This window comes from Lactuca saligna, chromosome 5, assembly GCF_052625555.1.
Source record: "Lactuca saligna cultivar CGN05327 chromosome 5, ASM5262555v1, whole genome shotgun sequence".
Classification (NCBI taxonomy): Eukaryota; Viridiplantae; Streptophyta; class Magnoliopsida; order Asterales; family Asteraceae; genus Lactuca; species Lactuca saligna.
Genome location: NC_136421.1, coordinates 263,140,968 through 263,162,159, shown reverse-complemented (window position 1 = coordinate 263,162,159; position 21,192 = coordinate 263,140,968). Strand labels below are relative to the sequence as shown.

At 34.8% G+C, this 21,192-nt stretch overlaps 2 protein-coding genes and 2 long non-coding RNA genes across 5 annotated transcripts; 3 read left to right on the top strand and 1 right to left on the bottom strand.

Moving 5' to 3' along the window:
- The first annotated feature begins 924 nt into the window (after positions 1–924).
- On the top strand, positions 925–2,225 carry LOC144997635 (uncharacterized). The gene is made up of 2 exons (XR_013659876.1): positions 925–1,361; positions 1,927–2,225. It is a non-coding gene; the product is annotated as an uncharacterized LOC144997635 (long non-coding RNA).
- Positions 2,226–12,535: 10,310 nt separating this feature from the next.
- On the top strand, positions 12,536–15,991 carry LOC145047654 (calmodulin-binding protein 60 B-like). Of its 2 annotated transcripts, XM_078995983.1 has the most exons (8): positions 12,536–12,839; positions 12,928–13,003; positions 13,081–13,133; positions 13,288–13,778; positions 14,139–14,299; positions 14,382–14,582; positions 14,692–14,800; positions 15,546–15,991. In XM_078995983.1, exons 1-8 carry the CDS (start codon positions 12,748–12,750, stop codon positions 15,596–15,598), a joined length of 1,236 nt encoding a protein of 411 aa, XP_078852109.1. In that variant the 5' UTR covers positions 12,536–12,747; the 3' UTR covers positions 15,599–15,991. The 2 variants fall into 2 exon arrangements, with proteins under 2 accessions (XP_078852109.1, XP_078852108.1); XM_078995982.1 differs by having other exon boundaries at positions 12,538–12,839; positions 14,692–15,991.
- A 210-nt stretch (positions 15,992–16,201) lies between these two features.
- On the bottom strand, positions 16,202–18,485 carry LOC145047653 (pentatricopeptide repeat-containing protein At2g03880, mitochondrial-like). Its single transcript, XM_078995981.1, has one exon. It carries the CDS (start codon positions 18,078–18,080, stop codon positions 16,431–16,433), a length of 1,650 nt encoding a protein of 549 aa, XP_078852107.1. The 5' UTR covers positions 18,081–18,485; the 3' UTR covers positions 16,202–16,430.
- Positions 18,486–18,645: 160 nt separating this feature from the next.
- On the top strand, positions 18,646–19,549 carry LOC145047655 (uncharacterized). Its single transcript, XR_013682319.1, has 3 exons — positions 18,646–18,793; positions 18,886–19,252; positions 19,429–19,549. It is a non-coding gene; the product is annotated as an uncharacterized LOC145047655 (long non-coding RNA).
- The last annotated feature ends 1,643 nt before the right edge of the window (positions 19,550–21,192 follow it).

The window sequence follows — 21,192 nt, the reverse complement described above, 5'->3', positions numbered from 1 at the left end:
TTCCTATGGTATACATAATGTATCTTTATCATCCTGACTTTTCATAACTAAATCCTTGATAAAAAGATATTCTTTATAGGTATTTCAAGTTTCCTATACATATTCCATTCACTGTGAGTGCCATAACCCAACTAGTTCAGTCTGATATGCCTCTCTCGATGCTTCATTAGAGCCCCACAATAATAAGATAATTATCACCCGGTGTGACTCGATCGTCAAGGTTGTAGCTAGCAACCTTAGGTGGGGGTGTCAACCCATATAGATCTATACATGATTCTCCCGCTCTTGCAACTTACGGTTATAATCTAGAGGTCTTTCTAAGTATAGTGATACTTAGGTTTATGAATAGAAGGTTCACATGAATTTGAGGTTTATTAATAACTCTAACTTTAGTAAAAAGTTTTAGGTTACCAATCCCACAACAATATACAATACTACAAATATTCCTTAATTCGAGGTTCCACAGTAAGACTACTATATTGGGTAATGAAATAGCATTATTACAATATAAACCTACTATATCTTTTGGTTAAAATAGATTCTCGTTATAGTTTAAATATCATTTCTATAAACCTAATAGAAATAAAACAGTTATTGCATGTATTCCCCCTCCCCCCCGAATACAATAAAAGGCTTTAAATGGGGTCGTGAACTCACTTGGTTGAAGTGTGTATGACAAATCGAAGAGAATATGAATTTCCAGCAATTAGCAGTTTCACACTCCGATAAATAGTAACTTTAACCGATGAATAGTGTTGTCAACCTATATGAATAATACTCAGTCCCAACTTAGGGGCTGTTTGTTAGCATCTTAATTGACAAATTAAGAGGCATGCTCTTAAAAGTTCAGATTCATACCGTTTGGTGGAGTCTTATTTTTTGCCTCTTAATACGATAATAACCTCTTATTTTTTCAGACTTCACTATGCATCTAAAAAGAAAAAGGAAGGTGCGCGTTTGTATTTTTTTCCTATCATACCCTCGTCACACCCTTCTCTCTTTTCTTGAAGCCATCAAAGAAGAACCGCCTCCATCCTCTCCCCTGTATCTCGTCGGACATAGGCATCGGTCGTCGCACAGCACCACCATCGCATGTCATGGTCACACGCCACCTTCTCACTCCAATCCCTCTCCGATCTGCAACCACACCCTAGCCTAGGGTTTGTGTTGCCAGCAAGTGGATGTTATCACTAGTATTCGTTCTTTTGTCGCTAACCCCAATATTGGCTTCGACCCATTGAGTTAATTGAGTTTGTGGTGTTGTTTACTTTGCGGTCAAGGAAGGTCGAGAAAGAATAGAAAGGGGGGAGAATCATCTATTTGCAATTGAATTGTTTCTGGTGGTGGCGTTTTATCTATAGGTGAGTTCTGGAAAACCTAACTTTTCAATCTAGCTTCCGAAACCTATGTGTTCACTTTGGATTTTTACAGTACCCAATACTTGTGATGTGTGTTCAATTACAAATTCTTGCTAATGAGTTACTTTATATATGTAATTTGGGGTTTTAAATTTATGTAGCTGATGTTGGAAATTCATGAAGTTTTAGTTATATGAGATTTCTTATAATATGTTTGGTAGTGTAATGAATGAGTACATTGAACTTTCTATGTTAGTATTTCTAGTTCTTAAAATCAGACATGGAGATGCTGTGAAATATGATATGTAATTGATGCAAGCTCTTGAGTTTCTAAAATCTGTATATGTTTTTGCTTGAAATTTGCATGTTTTTTTGCTTGAAATTTGAATATGTATGTGTTTTTGTTTGAAATCTGATGTTGAGATCTGAATCTGTATGTGTTTTTGCTTGAAATCTTTTTTGTTAATTGATACAAGTTCTTGAGTTTCTTGTATAGAATGATATGGAAATTTTCTATTCAAATGTTTTGTTGTTTCTGTGATTCCAGATTTCCTTTTGTATGTCACAGGTGCATATATAATGATTTTGGCAAGAGTTTTTCGTAGATCAAAAGACATTTTTCGTTGACAAAATATCCAAGCTTCAAAACAACATTAGCAGCCACAGTTTCGGGAAGAATGGTTCAACAAAATCAGTCACAAAAGTTGTTAAATCAAAGGCTACTATCCATTGGTTTCATGGATTTGAGAATATATTATTATGATTCGGATTTTGTAGGATTTTATTTGGATTATGGTATTATTTGGTGGATTTGAAAATATTTATGTTTGATTTGGATTTTTTTATGGTGTTTATATTTTTTTATAATTATTCAAGGCGTTGGTTGAGTTATTTTTATAAATCAGAAATATTGAATTCAGCAAAAGATAATACATAAGGGTAAAACGGTCATTTTCATCATTCAACTCATTAACTAAGAGGTTCCAACCTAACAACAAATAAAAAATTAAGATCTTAAAAATTCAGACCTCTTAAAAATTCAGATCTTGTCAAACAACCCCTTAATCGGAAGACCACTCAAATGTGACCGGAAAACTACTCTGGCGACGGCGGTTGTCAGCGTTCTTTTGCTTGTCGAAAGCTGCTGGAGGGAGTAGGCTAATCGGACAAGGCTTCGCTGGAGATTTCTTGAAGGAAAAAGGAATGGCAACCGGTCATCGAGGTTTTTTCGTGGTTTTCCAGTGCAACGACTCTTGGCAGCCTACGACGACTCACGACGGTTTCAGTAACTAAGAAGGAGAGAGGGTAAGGTGCAAGGAATTAGGGAGACCTAATTTCTATTTATAGTAAACTCCAATCTATTCCAAGGGCCAAGAACGAAAGCAGTCTGACGGTCTGAATCAATCATAGTTTTCAATCTTATCCAATCTAGGCGACAGGCTTTCGGGAAATTTCGAGTGGCGACGTTTTCGTTAACTAAATCAAATGCTAGACATTTTTCTAATAAAATGGTTCGTCGCGAAGAAATAGTGTAGCTATCTTTACTAAGCGTTTGAAAATGTTTTCGGAAATTATCCATTTACAGTAACAAACTTTCACTTCGTAAAAGAGTCGATATGACGCGTGATGGAAAAGTTAGCTCTTGAATCAAATACTACATCAAAACCTAATTCGTAATATATAAGTAACTTTTCAATACGAAACTCGATAATGATTCTACAAGTCGTACGAAGATTACTAGGGTAGAAGGCGAACCTTAGCCGCTCAACCGTGTCCTCAACAGCTCGGGTTATTTTCGGGCATGAAAAGTTAGGAACATGATAACTTCCTAAACTGAATGAGACTCATGGGAAATTTTCCGGGAATAAAAATTCATTTCCTAAGACGTCTCGTTTTTCATTTAAAGTCGGATTTTGACACCTATTAGGCGGTGAACTATTATTCTTAAAACACTTGTATACTTTACATACAAATTTCGTTTTCGACGTTCTTTATGTCCAAAATTTCCTATTTTCATGGATTGGCTGATGAACTTATTTATACCACATAATAATTTATAATACATATATGTATTTCAATCATATGCATTAACCCATTCCTTATGTATACTGAAACTATTCGTTTATTAGGGATTCATATCAATTTAAGACTTGATTGATATTTCAGATGTATTTCAAAGTATTAAACCCTATAACCAACAAAACCACAACTTTATTACCTATTAGGTCTATTACAGCAGTGATTAGGTTAACATTGTTCCTTTAATGATGACCTAATTTCTATAATTGTCACAGTGGCGAAAAAGTCAAGCTAAATGAGCAAGAAAAAAAGAGGTTCCTAAGGCACTATTTATAGCCTTAGATTCTCCATCCCCATGTGTGATGATATGAAAATTTCGAAATCCTCTCTTATCCAAGAGAGATTTCGTCCACCCCTTACTCACATAAGGGTTCTAGAATATTCATGATTAACCAACTATTGATTAATGAATATTCAACCCTTTAATTAATTAAATTGTTTAATTAATTTCTAATGTATTTTCTAATTAGTTTATAATTAATTATTAAACCTTAATAACTAATAAACCAATTTCTCCTTTATTAATTCTACTCAAGTTGGGTCTTGAGGGTAGCCCGAAAGGACCCTGTTATTATTAGAAATATTACCAATGGTTAATGACCTTAGATACTCTTTCCAACAGCAAGCTCCATGGTGCCTAGTGAAGCAAGATCGAAAGAATTCCTACCTTTTAGTTACCTTTTCAAGCTCTGTAAGTGATCAAGTCTTAAAGTTTATGGTTTATGATTGTTAGATCTAACTTTATAATCTTATTTGGTTCCTTTTATCATGATTTTCTATGGAGTTTTGAAAACTCTAGGTCCAAAGGTGGGTTTGATATTTTGGACCCATTGTGGTGTATTGAGTGCATGTTTATCTTCCCATTTCCTCCATACATGAAGTTGTAAGCATTTTTTTGACTTATTTTGGACTTAGTTTTAGAGTTGGATATGTTTGAGCCATGGATTTGAGAAAAGTCATCCATTAAGACCCTCCGTAGAAGAGTTCTAGAAAGTTTGATTTTTGGTCTTGAAGGATTAAGTACTTCACAAGAAATAGGATTCTGCTCGAAAAGCGCGATGCAGCTATGAGGTTGGGTTGACGATTATATTTTTCGCCTAGTGCCCGTGACGCGACCAAGAGCTAGGTTGCGACGCATTGACCTGTTGGCTTTTTGACCAATTTGACTTTTGTTTAAACTTTGATGGATTTGAACTAAGGATCGAGGTTTGACTTTTGATTGGTCTTAGGTGGTTTGTGGTTTGTTTTGTTACGGGGAGTGTTGTTGACTTTCTGCTTGCTAGATTCAAGTGAGTTTTCTCATTATATTACGTGTAACAATATATATCCTTTGTATGATATGATGTAATTGTATTGTTAGTATATACAATTATGTCACTACTAGAAAAACAACCTTTTACAACGTGCAATGTGTGTCGTAAAACGCTCAGATGACGCGCAAATGTGTGTCAAGGAAGGCCCTGCCATAACGAGAGACGACACGCTTTTGCGCGTCGTCTATAGAAGACACGCATTTATGACACACAATGAGTATCATTAAAACCCCTGTGAAGAAAGGCCATGTCATAAATGAAGATGACACACATTTTTGCATATCGTAAATTTAAATGTTAAAAAAAATTATATATTTATTAATTTTTAAATTAAATTTGCATTTAATTTATCATAATAAAAATAAAATATCATATACAAAAAATATAATCCATTGCATAAAATTCAAAATACCATATACCAAACATTCAATTTCATCTAAATGTTAAACAAGTTATTAAAAACATTGTATGTACATTACATGTCAAAAGAGGATGCTACGTAATATTTCACACAGTTAACAAAAACATTGTACATCACATGTCAAAAGACAAATGTTACCTAACATTTCATTGTTATATTGTTTGTGGATACAAAATATCACCGGTAAATGAAGTCGGTAAAAAAGTTCGATCATTCTTCACGGATTTCATCAATATCATCACCTGTGTATTGAAGTTTGTAACCCCAACCTGAGAAAAAAAATTGCATATAATGTTTCAGTTATAAAAAAATGATCATTTCTGTAACAATGAGTAGTATGCTATATTCATTAAATAAACATAAAATGTAGATTCTCCTTTCTTATTATGCCTTTTATTGTCTCTTCATGTCTTCAATATCATCAACTGCATGATTCAAATTTATAGTTTATCAATATTGAATAAGAAGGAATATTTGAACTTACTTATATAATGTTGATTCCATCAAACCACTTGTCTTCATAATATATTCATCCTCTTGAAGCATCTCATCTTTCTCAAAACACTCTTCTAGCCATTGACAACCAACCATATGCACACTTTCATCCCTTAAAAGACGCCTCTCTGATGCTGAGAAGTTGATCCGGTCTCTAAGGAAAAGATTAAAGCACAGTCATATGAGTCCTCAAATAAAGTAAGTTTTGGTGAGAAATAGCAATGTACTTTCATTTATATGCTTATTATAGCATCCTATTCGAATTGCTTTCTATTACAAAGCATTCTTTTTTCAATTTTTTTATTAAGGCATTATACTCAGTTTCTTTCTACATAGCGTTGCTATAATCAGGTAGATTTCTCAATGTACAATGTTGTAATAGGATGTAGCACCTGGTTCCCGGTACGTACTCCTTGCTAATTACCGTTTAAAAATATATAAATGATAATAATGCATCTTGCCTTGGACTCAGCAAGTTGATGGGCCAACTCACCGAGTAGGAGTGGGACAAGGCACGGGAGTTGGACCTTGGACTCGGCGAGTCGGTCATCGGACTCAGCGAGTAGGCGCTGGTTGGGCAAAAACCCTAATCCGGGTGTTTGCACCCTATTTAAACACTCTAACTTGGCCTCCTTTGTCCCTAACACTTCCAGAGATCAGTAGAGCGAGATCCTAGCCCCTATATTGTTCTTGAGAGTGTTTTTGGTTTTGTGAAGGAGGTTTGGAGCTTAGAAGAAGAAAGAGGTGGTTGAAGAGTGCAACGAAAGGAGTAAATCCAAACTCTACTCAGGGAGAAGCTTCCATTCAGGTAGAAAAGTCCCTACCTTTATCTTTAGGTCATTAGTTACCATTTTTGTCCCAAATTGGTGTGTTTCAAGCCCTAAAACACCAAACTCCATGTGTGGAGCTTAATGATCTGAAAGGACTTCAGATCTAGACTTATTGGATGAATTAGTAGCATAAAGTTCTGTGGTTGAAGTGATTGACGTCCCCATTGAGTGTATAACCTCATTAAGAGTTTGGTTTTGGCCTTAAGAGCTTATAGGGCCATGCATGCACGTAAAGTTTGCAACTTTACGTGATAAGCATGCTCAAGGAACATGGATCTATGGTTTTGAAGCGTTGCATGTCTCAGATTTGGCCTATATGGGAAATGGGTCATAGGGACTCGGCGAGTCCCAAGGAGGAACTAGGCGAGTTCCATGAAGATGGCCGTAGACTCAGCGAGTTGGATGAACAACTCGGCGAGTCCTATGAAGATTGCCTGGAACTCGATGAGTTGTTCTTCAAACTCGGCGATTCGGGTCGCGAGTCGGTTCAATCGTCCCAAGTAATGAGTTAAGGGTGATTCAGTGAGTGGGAAGAATGACTGGTCGAGTAGAACCGGGTTAATAGGAAAAGGACTCGGCGAGTCTATGCCATGACTCGGCGAGTCCAGTCAAATGGATATTGACTTTGACCAAGGAGTTGACCTATGTTTATGGTTTATAGCCGGAGGATTTGCGATCCAGCAGTCAGACACTCAGCTAGTAGACTTCAGCTGTTACTTTCGAGGTGAGTTACCTTCCAGTAGCGGTGGGTCCAAGGCCACAATGCCGGCCCACCAGTAGGAGATGTATGATAGATGATTGTCTTTGTAAAATCATCTAGGTTTGCTACTACCTGATATGTTATATGCTAGCACGATATGTTGTATGTGATAGTAGTAGAGTTCGATCGTTAGGACCGAAGGGTAGTCAGACAACCCAGGTACGTCTGACAGTATGTGATGATATGTTCGCATGCTGGCTTGTTATGTTATATGCGATAGAGGTAGTAGGAGGGGACTAGTCCCTGAGTTCGGTTGTTAGGACCGAAGGATAGTTTAGGCACCCCAGATATGTCTGATATTATGTTATGTTATGATATATGTGCTAGTAACAGTAGGGGTGAAATAGTCCCCGAAGATCGATCGTTAGGACCGATGGGTAGTCAGCACCCCATAATGGACTGACATGGGTAGTCAGCACCCAGAACGGCTTAACACGGGTGGGTTGGCACCCCAGAATGGCCGTACCAGGTAAGTCGGGTACCTCAGAATTGCCCGACAATATGTATGATATGTGATTGTATGGTATGTGGTATGATGGGGGAACTCACTAAGCTTCGTGCTTACAGTTTTCAGTTTTGGTTTCAGGTACCGCTTCTTCGAAAGGGAAGGAGCTGGAGCGGTAGCAGCACATCACACACACACTTGTATTCTACATTATGAGATCTTCCTGGGGATTTGTACTCTGACTTTGTTATGTTTTTATAAACTGGTTTCCAAACACGCACATCTTTTATGAAATGATATGATCGGTGAATGTTTTATTTCTAATGTTTGCTAAGTATGTGTTTTAAAAATGAAAATTTTTGGCTCGTATTTTTGGGATGTTACATTGGAAGTATCATCTGAAGTCTTAATAAGCAATTAATATGACAAGACAACGGGTACCATCCTCAACAATATATTCTATTTAAATATTAGTAGAATGCTTATTTTTAGAAACTTTATGTGTGATTAAGTTCATGATTAATGATTCATAAAGCTAATATAATTTGTCTCGATTTGGTTAACAATTTGACATATATGGTCCAAGTCGTAGAAAGGAAAAAACATAAAAACCTGGGTAGCCAAGTATATATTGTTCAAATGAGAAGGATGTGCTTGAACAATGGCTCAATATGCACTCCTTCTACCCTCCATAGTCTGAAGCAAGAAACATTAAACCACTTTATAAGTAGAATGTCACCAGTATAGTTGACCAAGAAACATATAAAGATGAAATTGTGATGGTAAATACCCCAAAATCAAAGAAGAAATTTGACCGGTCAACCATAAACAATTTTAGAGCACTTCTTCTTAGGAGATATCTGTTATAGCAGTATAACTGTGAGGTGAGTAACAACCAAAGAAGGAAGTAGAAAGATGATCTAGAAACACAAATGAATAAGCTTCTGCTACATTCAATATAAAAAATACAATAGTTGATGATATTAATGCAATAATATATTACCTTGTTGGCCCTAGAGGTAGATACTTTGTTCTTGGAACATAACAAAATAATGAAACAAGATCTAGAAGCCTTTCATGTGTCTCATATAGCTTATTCAGTTCTTCATGACTCCTCTCTTTTTTGGCATTATCATCCAGAATCTCAATACATGTAAACCTATCCAAAGCCTCTTCCAAAGTTCCTATATCACCTTCTATTTCAACTGTTAGATCCATCATCCATTCATGCATCTCTGATTTGCCTCCACACTTGATGCAAATGATCTAATCCAAAACTAAAATAAATACAAAGAGTCTAGTAATTATTTAAATTTATATCTCAAACTCAAAAATCACCTTAGACCATAGATAACCCCCCAAAGGTAAGCCCAATCAGACTTGTTTCTTCTTCCAAAGAGTTCAAGGAATTCGCTCCTACAGCTTCCTTGATGCAAACTGCTTGCAAAGCATCAATAACATACTAAAATAAAGACAATGATTATTGACCCAACCTGTAGACATTCATTCAAAGCATCCAACATATTTAGACAAATTTATGTATCAGGCTCCTGAAAAAGATCAAGTAAATTTTGTAAAAAACTAAAAACGGCCGATACAAAGTAGTTAAAAGGATATATAACCTTTATGTTTATAATAAGAAATCAATTGAACTTGGGAATTAGGAGAAAGAACAAAATAACACAAACCTTTGCATAACAGTTAAGCTACATAACATCTGGAATATTCCCTGAGCATGAAAATTTCCCAACATAATTAAACCCTAACTTGCAGAACCATGAAATAAAAAATAATAGAGATGCAAAATGAGTACATTCAAAAGAAGTTGAAGGAATTCCAGTTAGCAATGGAGTAAATCGTACCTGTAGATGTCGTTATTTAGATATGTAGAGAAGAAGAGAGGCAAGTCATGGCGTGTGAACAGATAAGCCGATATTAACATAGAATCTTCGAGAGGACTACCCGGTGGAGAAAACTCAACATGATCGATGGAGATTTTTGTGAGGAGTGATAACGATGGAATCGGGGAAAGTTGGAAGAGATAGACCAGAGATTATCGTGAAAGTCAATTGTTAATTCTCCCATCCTTTTGCTTGAATTTGAAACCTAAATCGTGTTTGAACTGGGTGATGTGGAAATGTTCAGAAAAAATATGGAGAACAAAGGCAAAAGAGAACGAGACAGGGTTTTCAAAAAATTTGGGATTTCGCTTTTTCCCCTTGCTACACAGGTTTCCGGCGAGGTTAAGCGAGGTTGATCAGGTCGTCGACTACAAAGCTCTCATGTGGATCAGAAATTGGTTTTGAATGATCGAAGCCCTAGAATTAATAGTACCTGCGATTTTGTGATAAAAACGTGGGTTTGGTAAAAATTATAAAGTGGCATGTGTAAAGGACATACATTTGAGATAAAGCACCCTCCGTGTTTGTAATTTTTTTGTTGGACACTAATTTTAGGGCACACATAAATGCGTGTCCTCTATCCTTAAAATTTTGGAAAACTGGCACTAATTTTTAGGGCGCGCACAAATTTGTGTCTTCTATTAGCTTGTGTCATTGTTTGCGCGTCATTAAAGGGTTCTTTTCTAGTAGTGTTTGATAAACTAGGATAACCTTGTGTTAATATATCTACCAGATTTTGTTTGGTTGAGGTATATGTTAGTATTGATAGATCATTAAGTGAATGTATTAGGACCGAGTTGAACGTAGTTATAATCAAATAGCCTTAAAACTCTTTATATGACTTTATTGCATGGCTCTTGTCTAGTATATTGCTTTTGGGTAGGAATAATAGTTTAACTATCTATCTTATTTCCGACTACATATGACTACGCATTTATAAGGCGACCCGCCAATGTTAGCAGTAGCTTCGATACAGTTTTCATGTTGGCTGAGAGTACGGATAAAGTATAAATGAATGATTAGGCTAGTATAGTCTTTATTTGTTGACTGATTGGTTGTATAATGTGTTTATATGACTGTTGAGCGGTTGGTGGTGGAACAACAATGGGTCGCCAACGTTGATACTCATTGTTGATGACGGAACGATGTCAGGTTATGAGTCAACTGTTGATGACATAATGGCGTTAGGCTGTGAGTAAAACAGAACGACATGAGGTCGCTAGCCATTGGTTTGTATGCATTGTATGTATACTGCAATATGTGGTATTTTGGAGAATTCATTAAGTTTTTTTATGAAATCTAATTTCAACTTTCATGTGTTGCACATTATAAACATTTTTAATCTTAGAAGTGTTTTGATCCATAATAATAACATCATATTCATCCGATACTCAATTTTTGTTTTCATTTGAATAAACATTTTTTACTCATAATTCGAATATTTTTTTCTTGTTGTTATTTATAGTGTTCATAATGTTTTTAGCCGGTTAGAAACATAGTAAGACCAGACTAGACATATGTTCTCCACATGCTACAATCTTTGATCATTACGTAAACAGATTTTGATATACATTTTGTTAATAAAACTTGGAAACAACATATTTCTTCTTGTCTTGAAAAAATATCAAATGCTTCCTTTAGATTTTAATGTTAAAACCATTAAAAACATCATAAATAATATAAAAAACCATAAGAATTATGAGCCACAACAAAAAGTTGTTTCAAAATAAAAAGTTTGTCAAATGGGAATGGTTTTGGGGGAAAATAGTTAAGGGTGTTTTCGAAGAAAAAAGACAAATGGGTTTTTTGGATTTTTTGTTGTCTAAAATTGAAAATTTACGGATACCTTGAGAAAACCGAATCCAAAAAATAAAATAAAAAATTATGAAGTTATTTACAAGAAAAAAAAAGTTTGGATTAATTAAAAAAAATCTCAGTATAGGGTTTTTATGATATTAAGAGCATCACAATAGTGAGTTCAATGAGAGAGTTGAACGATGTGGCAGGTCTATGTGTCATTCAATAGATGAAATTTTATCATTATGAGATGTTATATTGGCATTTAATGGATTTGAAGTTTTAAACTTTTCAATAAGAAAAATAAATTTTTTAAATTTTTAAATAATTACTATAAATTACATTTTATAAATTACATTCTATTGAACTTTGTGGAGTTCAATTCATTGTAATAAAAAAATAATAATAGAATTATATAAATCGTAAAAATATGATGTGATAATCATTAAACGGTTGATTGAATTGTTGATGCCTAAGTTATTAACACTTTTTTTAATCATAGCTTTTTGTATTTATTGTAAAAAAGGAAGTTCAAATGCAAATGCAAATAGTTAGTCCTACGCGTTTCTGCAACTTCTACTAAACTTCTTCGTAAAACCATAATAGTGCAATCCTCGTTGATCTACGCGTTCATTCTCCTCTACACTTGTTTCCCGCCGATTACTTGTTTTTAGTGGGGCCAATAATTAGGGCTGTGGATTCCGATTTTCAAACCGTACATTACATTATTTTTATGATAAGACGGTTTTGACCCTTTTTTTCTGTCTTTACTGGGTCGAAGGAATTACCATACATCATCTACGAAATATTGGAACTTTCATAGTTATTACTTAATTTCATATAATGTTACTTTTAGAAAGAAAAGAAGACCCCATTACTCGTTTGTATATGGGACTTAAGTGCTAGGGAAGGTCCCTTTCCGTGTTTGCATGGTCCGATAATATAATATTAATAAATTTTGGCTCATCTGAGATTAACTTTCAATGTTAAAATGGCATAAATTATATAAAGGACGCTTTTTTTTGGAATGGAAGGGTGTATATAAAAGCTATGAGAATTTTTATTAGTGTACTTATTGAAAAATGAAAAGTGTATGTTGACTAACCATGCGTGCAGAGACATATATTTTGTTATAAAAAAGAAACAAGAAAATGATATGGTGTTGGACACTACACCTTAAACTCATTAAACGACAAACAGTCACCTGCATCTGAGGTACACATTGATTTACTTGGAAGTTTCATACAATCTTCCAGTCATATGCATCTCCCTATAAAAGACCCTTATTTGGCAGTTTACAGTTAACATCGCATTGATTCCTAATATTGTCATAACTTGTTGGTGTATTATGGTACCAAAACGACCCTTAAGTGAGGAGGAGGAAGAAGGAAATAGTTCTGGATTTCCTAATCCGGAATCAAATGAAAGTGGGTCTTCAAGGTGAGTGATTCAGATTCTGTACAACTTCCAATAACTTTACGAGTTTTGACTTGCAAATTAATCTCCTTGATATATGTTTCATTTGCAGCAATGTTAGAAATGTGATGCATATGTTTTCTCATGAAGAATTTGAGGCAAGACTGGAACCATTAATTCGAGGAGTGGTACTATGATCATGTCTTCTTTGTGAACTTATTAACAGTTTTGGAATTCATTACACATTTACATTTTCTTTTGATAGGTGCAAGATGGGGTGCAGCTTGCATTTCAAAATTTCTTTGGTACACTTCCAAGGTTGTATCTCTATCTCATGTTCATGTTGTTCATATGGGGGTGTACACTTGTCATCTCCAGATATTATCTATCTTTATATAAGATTTTGATGGATGCTAATTAATGGTTTATTTGGCATATGTAAAAGTTGTGTATTTCTTGTTTTTTTCTATAGATCTCCTTCTGATGCACTTGATACGTCTAGTACACCATCCTTGCAGCTTCGTTTCCTCAATAGGCTGCTTCCTACATTTTTCACTGGAAATAGGATAGAATCTGAGGACAGGGGTGCTATAAAACTAGGGTTATTTGATACCAATTCCAATGAGATGGTGTCATTTGGACCCTTGTCTTCACAGAAGATAGTGGTTGTTCCTCTTGATGGTGATTTCCCTTTTGATGATGAGGAAGATTGGCCTGAGAGTTATTTTGATGCCAAAGTTGTATCTGCAAGAGATGGCAAAAGGCCATTGCTGACTGGGGATCTTGTAGCGACTCTGAAAGATGGGGTTGCTGATTTAGGCGATGTCGTTTTTACTGATAATTCATGCTGGAGGAGGAACAGGACGTTTAGGTTAGGGGCAAAAGTCCAAAATGCCACTCATGGAGTCAGAATTAAGGAAGCTAAGAGCCAAGCCTTCGTGGTAAAAGACCAGCGAGGAGAGTGTAAGATCCCGTTTTATATTTTATACATCGATCTCTTCTACATTCTTTAGATTCTAAAGCTTTTCTATATATATGAAAATGGTGCGAGCTTCTTGATTTAATGATTTATATGGGAAAGTATTGCATATGATTATAGTATTATACTATTATAATACCCCTTTTAAGACTCACTACGCTTGCAATATTTCCATTTATGGGAGCATATTCAACTCGGAATAACAAGGTGTCCCCTTTTGATTCAGTTGGGTCCACAAAATATGCTATAAATGCATGCTATCTTTCTCGGGTGTCCTCTCTTTCTTACAATCGACCATGAAATTAAAGAGGAATCACTATTTTTTTTTTTTTTGCATGATTCAGCATACAAGAAGCACCATCCTCCAACATTGGGTGATGATATATGGCGCTTGGAAAGGATAGCAAAAGATGGAGTTTTGCAAGGGCTATTGGCATCACACAAAATATATACTGTGAAAGACTTCCTACAGATGTATAACACCAAAAAATCCTCAGTATGTGGGGTAAGTGATACTCTTTTACATATTTGTTTGGATAATCATGTCATGGATGAATATGACTATAATTATAAATTGGATAATAAAGCTACTTGGAGGGCCGAATAACAACAACTGCAAGACGATTATCAAACACGCGAAAGCCTGTGTTTTAGATGAGAAGCTGTACATGTACAGCTGTGTTGCAGAAGGGATCGGGATTTTGTTCAATTCTGTTTTGGAGGTTGTGGGTGCAACCTTTGATGGTGAATATCATGTCTCCATGAATGAGCTTACTGATTTCCAGAAGGTTTGTATTTCATACCTCAAGACTTTGTACACTTTATAATCTTTTTTCTTTTTTAGTAAACCCTAGTCATTTTGTAAAATTAAACTGATGGTTCTATTATGATTTGCAGTCTATGGTGGAAGCGTTGAAGCAACAAATTTACAAAGATTTGGAGGGGATGTTACCAATGGAGGATTTATCAATGGTTGCAACACCGGTGCTAACAACCAACCTTCATGGTGATCTTAGACTAATTAACTCCAACACTAACATTAATGTTCCACTCTCGAGTTCGTTAAAGGAAAGAAAAGAAAAGGAAGAGGATAATCTTTCTCTCCAATTCCTCCCAATTAGAGAGGAAGGAAGATTAGTATAAATCTTGCGTTCTTTTCTATATTCTCTTTTTTCCAATAACTAAACTTATGGGTGATGATTTTTTACCAATCATCCTGCTTTCTTTTTTTCTTTCTTTAAATAAAACGCCGGAGCAATATGTAAAATTTGCATTATTTTTATGTAAAATTTATACTAAAACACTTTTAATTTTGCAACCATACTAAAATCATATTTTAATAATATAAATTCTAATATAATAATTATAATAGTTATAAAAAAAAATAACAAACCAACTAAAATACTATTATTTTAACAAAAAAAGGGTCTCTGATGAATAATATCCCACAAAATGAAAGGAAACTATTCAAACCCTTTTTTTTTTGTGTTTTTGTGTGATGAATAATATTTCACCAATTCGATCCTACTATTTTTGTATTGAATTTAATGGTTTCCTTCCTAAAACATCATTTTTAATGGTTGGTTGGAATACATTTTCACACTAAAACAACATTTTTATATCCAACAGAGTTGCCTTAGAACTGCTAGTTAGTTTAGATTTATTCTCATCATTCATGTTTTGTTGTAGATATTTTGATTTTTGGTATACTATATATAGTATCTATTGTTGCTTATAAAACCTTATTACAGATCAACTACAAAGAATGGCAGAATTGGATCCATTTTCTAATTTTTCAGAATAAAGAATGGCAGATTAATTGAGGTGAAGAAAGTAAGGGGTAAGTTTCTCATTGCTGATACGAAGAATGTTATTGTTTCCAAGCGATAAAGGGCATTGAAGAATACTAAAAAAGTGACTCATAATAGTCTCATGTAACTTGCAAAGTTATGTTGATATATGAATATTGATCTGATTTGCAAACACTATTCTCAAAATATCCTTTGTTGTTCACCATCAAGTGTCAAACCAAACAACAAGTGGTGAATGTCATTCCAAACCCCACCACCAAAGTACCTCTCTCAAACGACAAACAAAAAGTAGAATGCCATGATGATATCAAAATCAATATTAGTGTTTTTTTTTCTTTCTTGTAATCTTTATATGAAATTGTTAATGAATGAGTACTAGTTTTATATTTTTGGTATTTTTTTACGTCAAATTGTTCATTTAGCATTTGTTAGAAGTCAGATAAAGCGAGCTTACTCGAACTTGTGACCTTAGTTTCACAATATTAGTTGTCATTTTTTTTAAATCCCAGCAACATGTGATTATCTTGAAATATGAACACACCCTTTAGGGAACGACTCCATAAAATATCTAACATGAATAAAATTACACCCAAGTGTTTTGCTTTTCAAATGGTGTATGTTTCAAACTTTTGATTAAGAGTTAAGGCTTGAGAGTGCCTCGTTGACTCCTTGTTTCTTGGTACAAAAGGTTATGCAATTTTCTAAGACGTTTTACAATCATCTAAATTGTTCCTAATGTTTTTGTTTAACATACAATCCTAAGTAAACCTTTTGATAGAAAGTATATACAAATAGTCAAATACTATTTCTTACCATGTTTTTTAATTAGCTTTCACCAATGGAAAACTCGACCCAGCTAGCAGCCTTTTGCTTCCTACCACCTCTTTCAATCACCTTGTCCCTCATCTCAATTGCATGACTCCACGAACCCTTTTCACTATGTATCTTTATTAACATATTATAAATACTCGAATAGTCTCTTCCCAAAATTTGAAGCCCATTTACAACCTCATAACACGAATGCAACCCACAACCAGCAAGCAATGCACCCCACACACCCACATCAGGTTCAAAAGGCATCTCCTTCACCAATCTCACAGCCTTATCAACTTCACCTGCTTTCCCATATAAATCCACCATGCAAGTATAATGCTTCATCTCTGCTTCAACTCCGTATCTTTCCACCATTGAATGAAAATGGTGTTCACCTTCTTTAACAAGCCCTCCATGCACACAAGCCGATAGTACATTGATGTAAGTCACATGATCAGGCTTCATACCACTTTCAGTCATTTTCTTGAATTCAGATAAAGCTTGGTGTGCCAATCCATGCCTTGCACAACCTCCAATGATGGAGTTCCATGAAACCGTGTTCTTGGTTTTCATGGAGTCGAATATGGTGAATGCAGATTTGATGTCGCCACATTTGGTGTACATGTCGATGAGGGAGGTTGAGAGGACGAGTTCTTGACATAATCCTGATTTTAAAATGCATGAGTGAAGCTGGTTTCCAAGGAGAAACATGGAACAACCTGCACATGCGTCTAGGAGAGTTGAAAAGGTGAAATGGTTGGGAGACGTGTTGGAATTTAGCATTGAGATGAATAGTTGTATGGCATTGGTGTAGTTTTCTTGTTGGACATACCCTTTGATCATTGCAGTCCAGGAGACGACATTCTTTTGTGGCATTTTGTCGAACATGTGGCGTGCTTGGTTGATATTTCTGTTTTTGATGTACCCATCGACTAAGGTGGTCCAGGAAATGATGTTAAGTTCAGGCATCATGTCAAAGGTTATCTGTGCATCGGCTATGAAGCCCAAATCCATGTAGCCTACAAGCAATGCATTCCATGTACTGATATCTTTTGTAAGGATGTCATCAAACACACGGCATAGGCTAGATCGATCCATTAAATGGGTATAGCCCCTCATCAATGCTGACCCCACGAAGACATTGGAATGAAGGCCTGAGTGAAGAATGAGAGAATGAAGCTGCGGAACCAAGACATCAAACGTGTTCAAGAAACCGCTGATTATGGTTGAAAATGTGAATTGGTTGGGCCTTTCGCCAGCTTTGTTCATTTGCAAGAACAGTTGGTGGAGTTTGTGTGGATCTTTGATCTTGTTAAAACCGGACAACATGGTATTCCATGAAACGACATCTCTCATGGGCATTTTATCGAATAGTTCATGAGCGGACTGCATTTGGTTGTGTCTGATGTGGCCAGTGATCATGGAGTTCCAAGCGACTGTATTACAAGATGCGGGATTTTCATCAAACAGTTTGCGAGCAGCGTTTATGTTTCCATCATGGATATAGTCTTGAATGAGATCGGTGGTCGAAAGAGTGAATATCAGGCATACAGATGCAGGGGAAATGAGTTTCGGTGATTGTAAGAGCAACTGACTGTGGAACACTCCCCAAGATGCTCGAGGGATCTGGTTCCACTTTGGCATAAGAGAGTGCATTGACATCAAATTATTCAGTCTACCCAACTCGATTCTCAAATTCCAAGATTAAAAACAAAACATTCAGCCTCAAAACCTTTGTCATCCCACCAACCACCTTAGACAGGAGTGCTCCCCTGTTCGCTTTTGCTCTCCAATCAGTAAATCTTCAAAACCGTCCACATTTCTTATATTATTTTTCAATAAATATAATATAAAAACAATAATATATTATAATGGTTGAATGTATGTTGTTATTTCACGCAAAAAATAGTTTTTTTATCACTTAAAATCACTCAATATTAAAGCTAAGTACAGAAAAATACAAACTGAGTTTACTTCAAAAAATTACCCAATTAATTCTTGAAATTATAAAATTGCTCAATAAGTGCAGAAAAATAAAAACTAATTTGTGATACATATTTACTTCAAAGAATCAGTACAATACAATTCCATTCCTGATTTTTGTTATGATTCCCAAATTGGCTGGGTTAGGGAAAATTTTGACATGAAATCAACCTGCCAACCTGTTTAAATATACATATATATTTATTTTCATTTTATATGGATAACTAGTTTCTGGTTGTTTTTCTTTTAACTTACTTAAATGACAGCAGAAAAATCATTCTTTTGGAAAGAGAGTGGTGCAAAATGGTGTGATGTTAAAAGAAGATGCATCAGGAAATGGAGTTTCACACTCGAATAAGAATGGGAATTCAAGCAGTGAAGGCAATGAAAAGGTAACAAATAAATGCTCATACACTTGTGTTGATAAAGTATAAGTAAATAATGAATGAATGAATTTAAAGACAGATATATGAATAACTTCTAGGAGCTATCTGATTTGCTGGAGGAGAAAAACAAATCTCTTGCAAGACTTCAATTAACATATGACCAAAAAATAAAAGGATTACAAGAGGAACTTGATAAAGAACGTGGAAAGCTGGCAAGTTTGCACTTTAGATTCCAAGGTATTCTTGTATAATGTCTATGGTGGAATTGAATTTTGACTATGTTTTTTTAATTAATAGGCACAAACTTTATATTTAGGTTTTTATGGCAATTGGACTATACTTTTCTGACATTTGCCCTTTCAATAATTGGATATCGTCTGATGCTAAACTTCATTTCTAGAGGAACAGAAATTGAACAGATCTTTCCAGGATGGACAGAATACCTTAAAGACAGATAAAGAAAGTGTAAGTTTTAAATGTATTTATTTATATAAAATAAACAATAATATACAAGTAACATCATAACGATAAAAAAAAGTGATTCCTGATTTTGTTTTGGCTGCCAAAATTGAAACGTAAAGAAAAGATATGAACATAATGTTTACCCTAATCCAGTTGTATGCTAAAATTGACAATTGTAGAAGCAAATATCAGTCAAAAGTCGCTGATAGAGATGAAGATTGGATGGCAAGTTATTTGGTGGTGACAGCTCTAGAATTCAGAAACTTGAGGAGTTGAAAGAAACCATGAGAGTTTCCGAACGAAGCTAAAAATCAACCATAAACTACTCATCTTCAAACTTTCATCACTCCATCAAATTGCCGCCACCACCATCATCATCAAAAAAAAGAAGCCAAGAGTTATTGAGTTCTAATTCTATCATATACCAGAATACAAAGGGAGAAGAAAGGAAGCTTAGACAGGAAAAAAAAAAAAAAAAAAAAAACGAATGAAAGAGACAACAGGAGGGAAAAAAAAAAGACGAAAGAAGCAGGAACGAAGGTCTCCGGTGCAGCTGTGGGCTGTGACGATCTCCGGCCAGTGGGGAGGAGACGGCTAACGGCGGTGGCTTCACAGCGGACGGCAGCAACAATCGAGAGCACAGCCTCGTCTCTATTTTATTTTATTTTTTTATTTTTATTTTTTTAAATATGGTTTGATTTTGTTGCGTTTTTCGTGTTATGGTTTGGTCAAACTTGCACGTTTGGTTTCTAACTTTCTGTATGTAAGGGATGAAAAACGCAACAAAATCAAACCATATGGACGATCCGAGTGCAAAAAAAAATATATATTAAAAAACAAACGTGCAATTGTGACCAAACCATTGTAATGACTTCAGTAATTTACTCTAAAATAAACAAACACACCTGCTTATATGTCTTTCAGGTCCTGATAAGCCTGTTGACTAGAGACACGAGATTAGTCGAGGGTTAGTAGACAATTAGCAGGGACCTAAATAGTAAATTAGTTAACTTTTTTAAAAAAATTAACATTACTAGTATGAAATATTTAAACACAACGAATATCAAAACAAAATACATTAGTATGACTAATACAACATTAATACATCATCAAGCAGGTTTTAGAGTAAACTACATAGATGGTCTCTATGGTTTGAGGTAATTTGCGTGTTTGATTTCGATTTTTTTAACTCGAACAGTCCTTATGATTAGCCCCGTCGAAATTACCCGATACCCAAATCACCCACCCGATTTTCTCGGGTATCGGGTGGAGTAAGTCGGGTAACGGGAAAGTTTTTCGAGTATTCGAGTAACCCGATTTTTCAGGTCGGGTATAGGGTACGATTGGTGGGTTTCAGGTATACCCGAATTAGTTTAAAAATTCTTTTTTTTGTGGAGCTTGTACTCAGTAGCAAATATTTGATCACACTTAAACTAATTATCGTAAAACATGAATCTTTATTATTATGACAGTATGAAACTAACAATATTAAAACCAATTGTTTATATATCACCATGTTCTTTAAAACTTAATTGTTTTCTAAATTTTAGTTTTTATTGTAACTAACAAAGTCATTATCTTAACAAAACTTCAAAACATGACAAAACTTATAGCTACAATTATCTTAAATATTTTAAACTTTTAAACTAAGATGTTTAAGTATTTGTTTTTTTAGCATCTTATTGTATTAGATTAAACTGTTAAAATATTATTTAATATCTCAAGTATTATTAACTAACATTTGTGTATATATACACTACTAATAAAGCACGAAGTATTTATTTCATTAATTTTATTTTCAGGTGCAATTCATATATATATATACACACACACACATAATAGCCGTTTAGCCGCGCTAAACAATGGATACGGATAAATTAGTTTTCGAGACGATTAGTTCTTTTGCGTAAAATGACCGACAAATAATTATAAAAAATAGATAA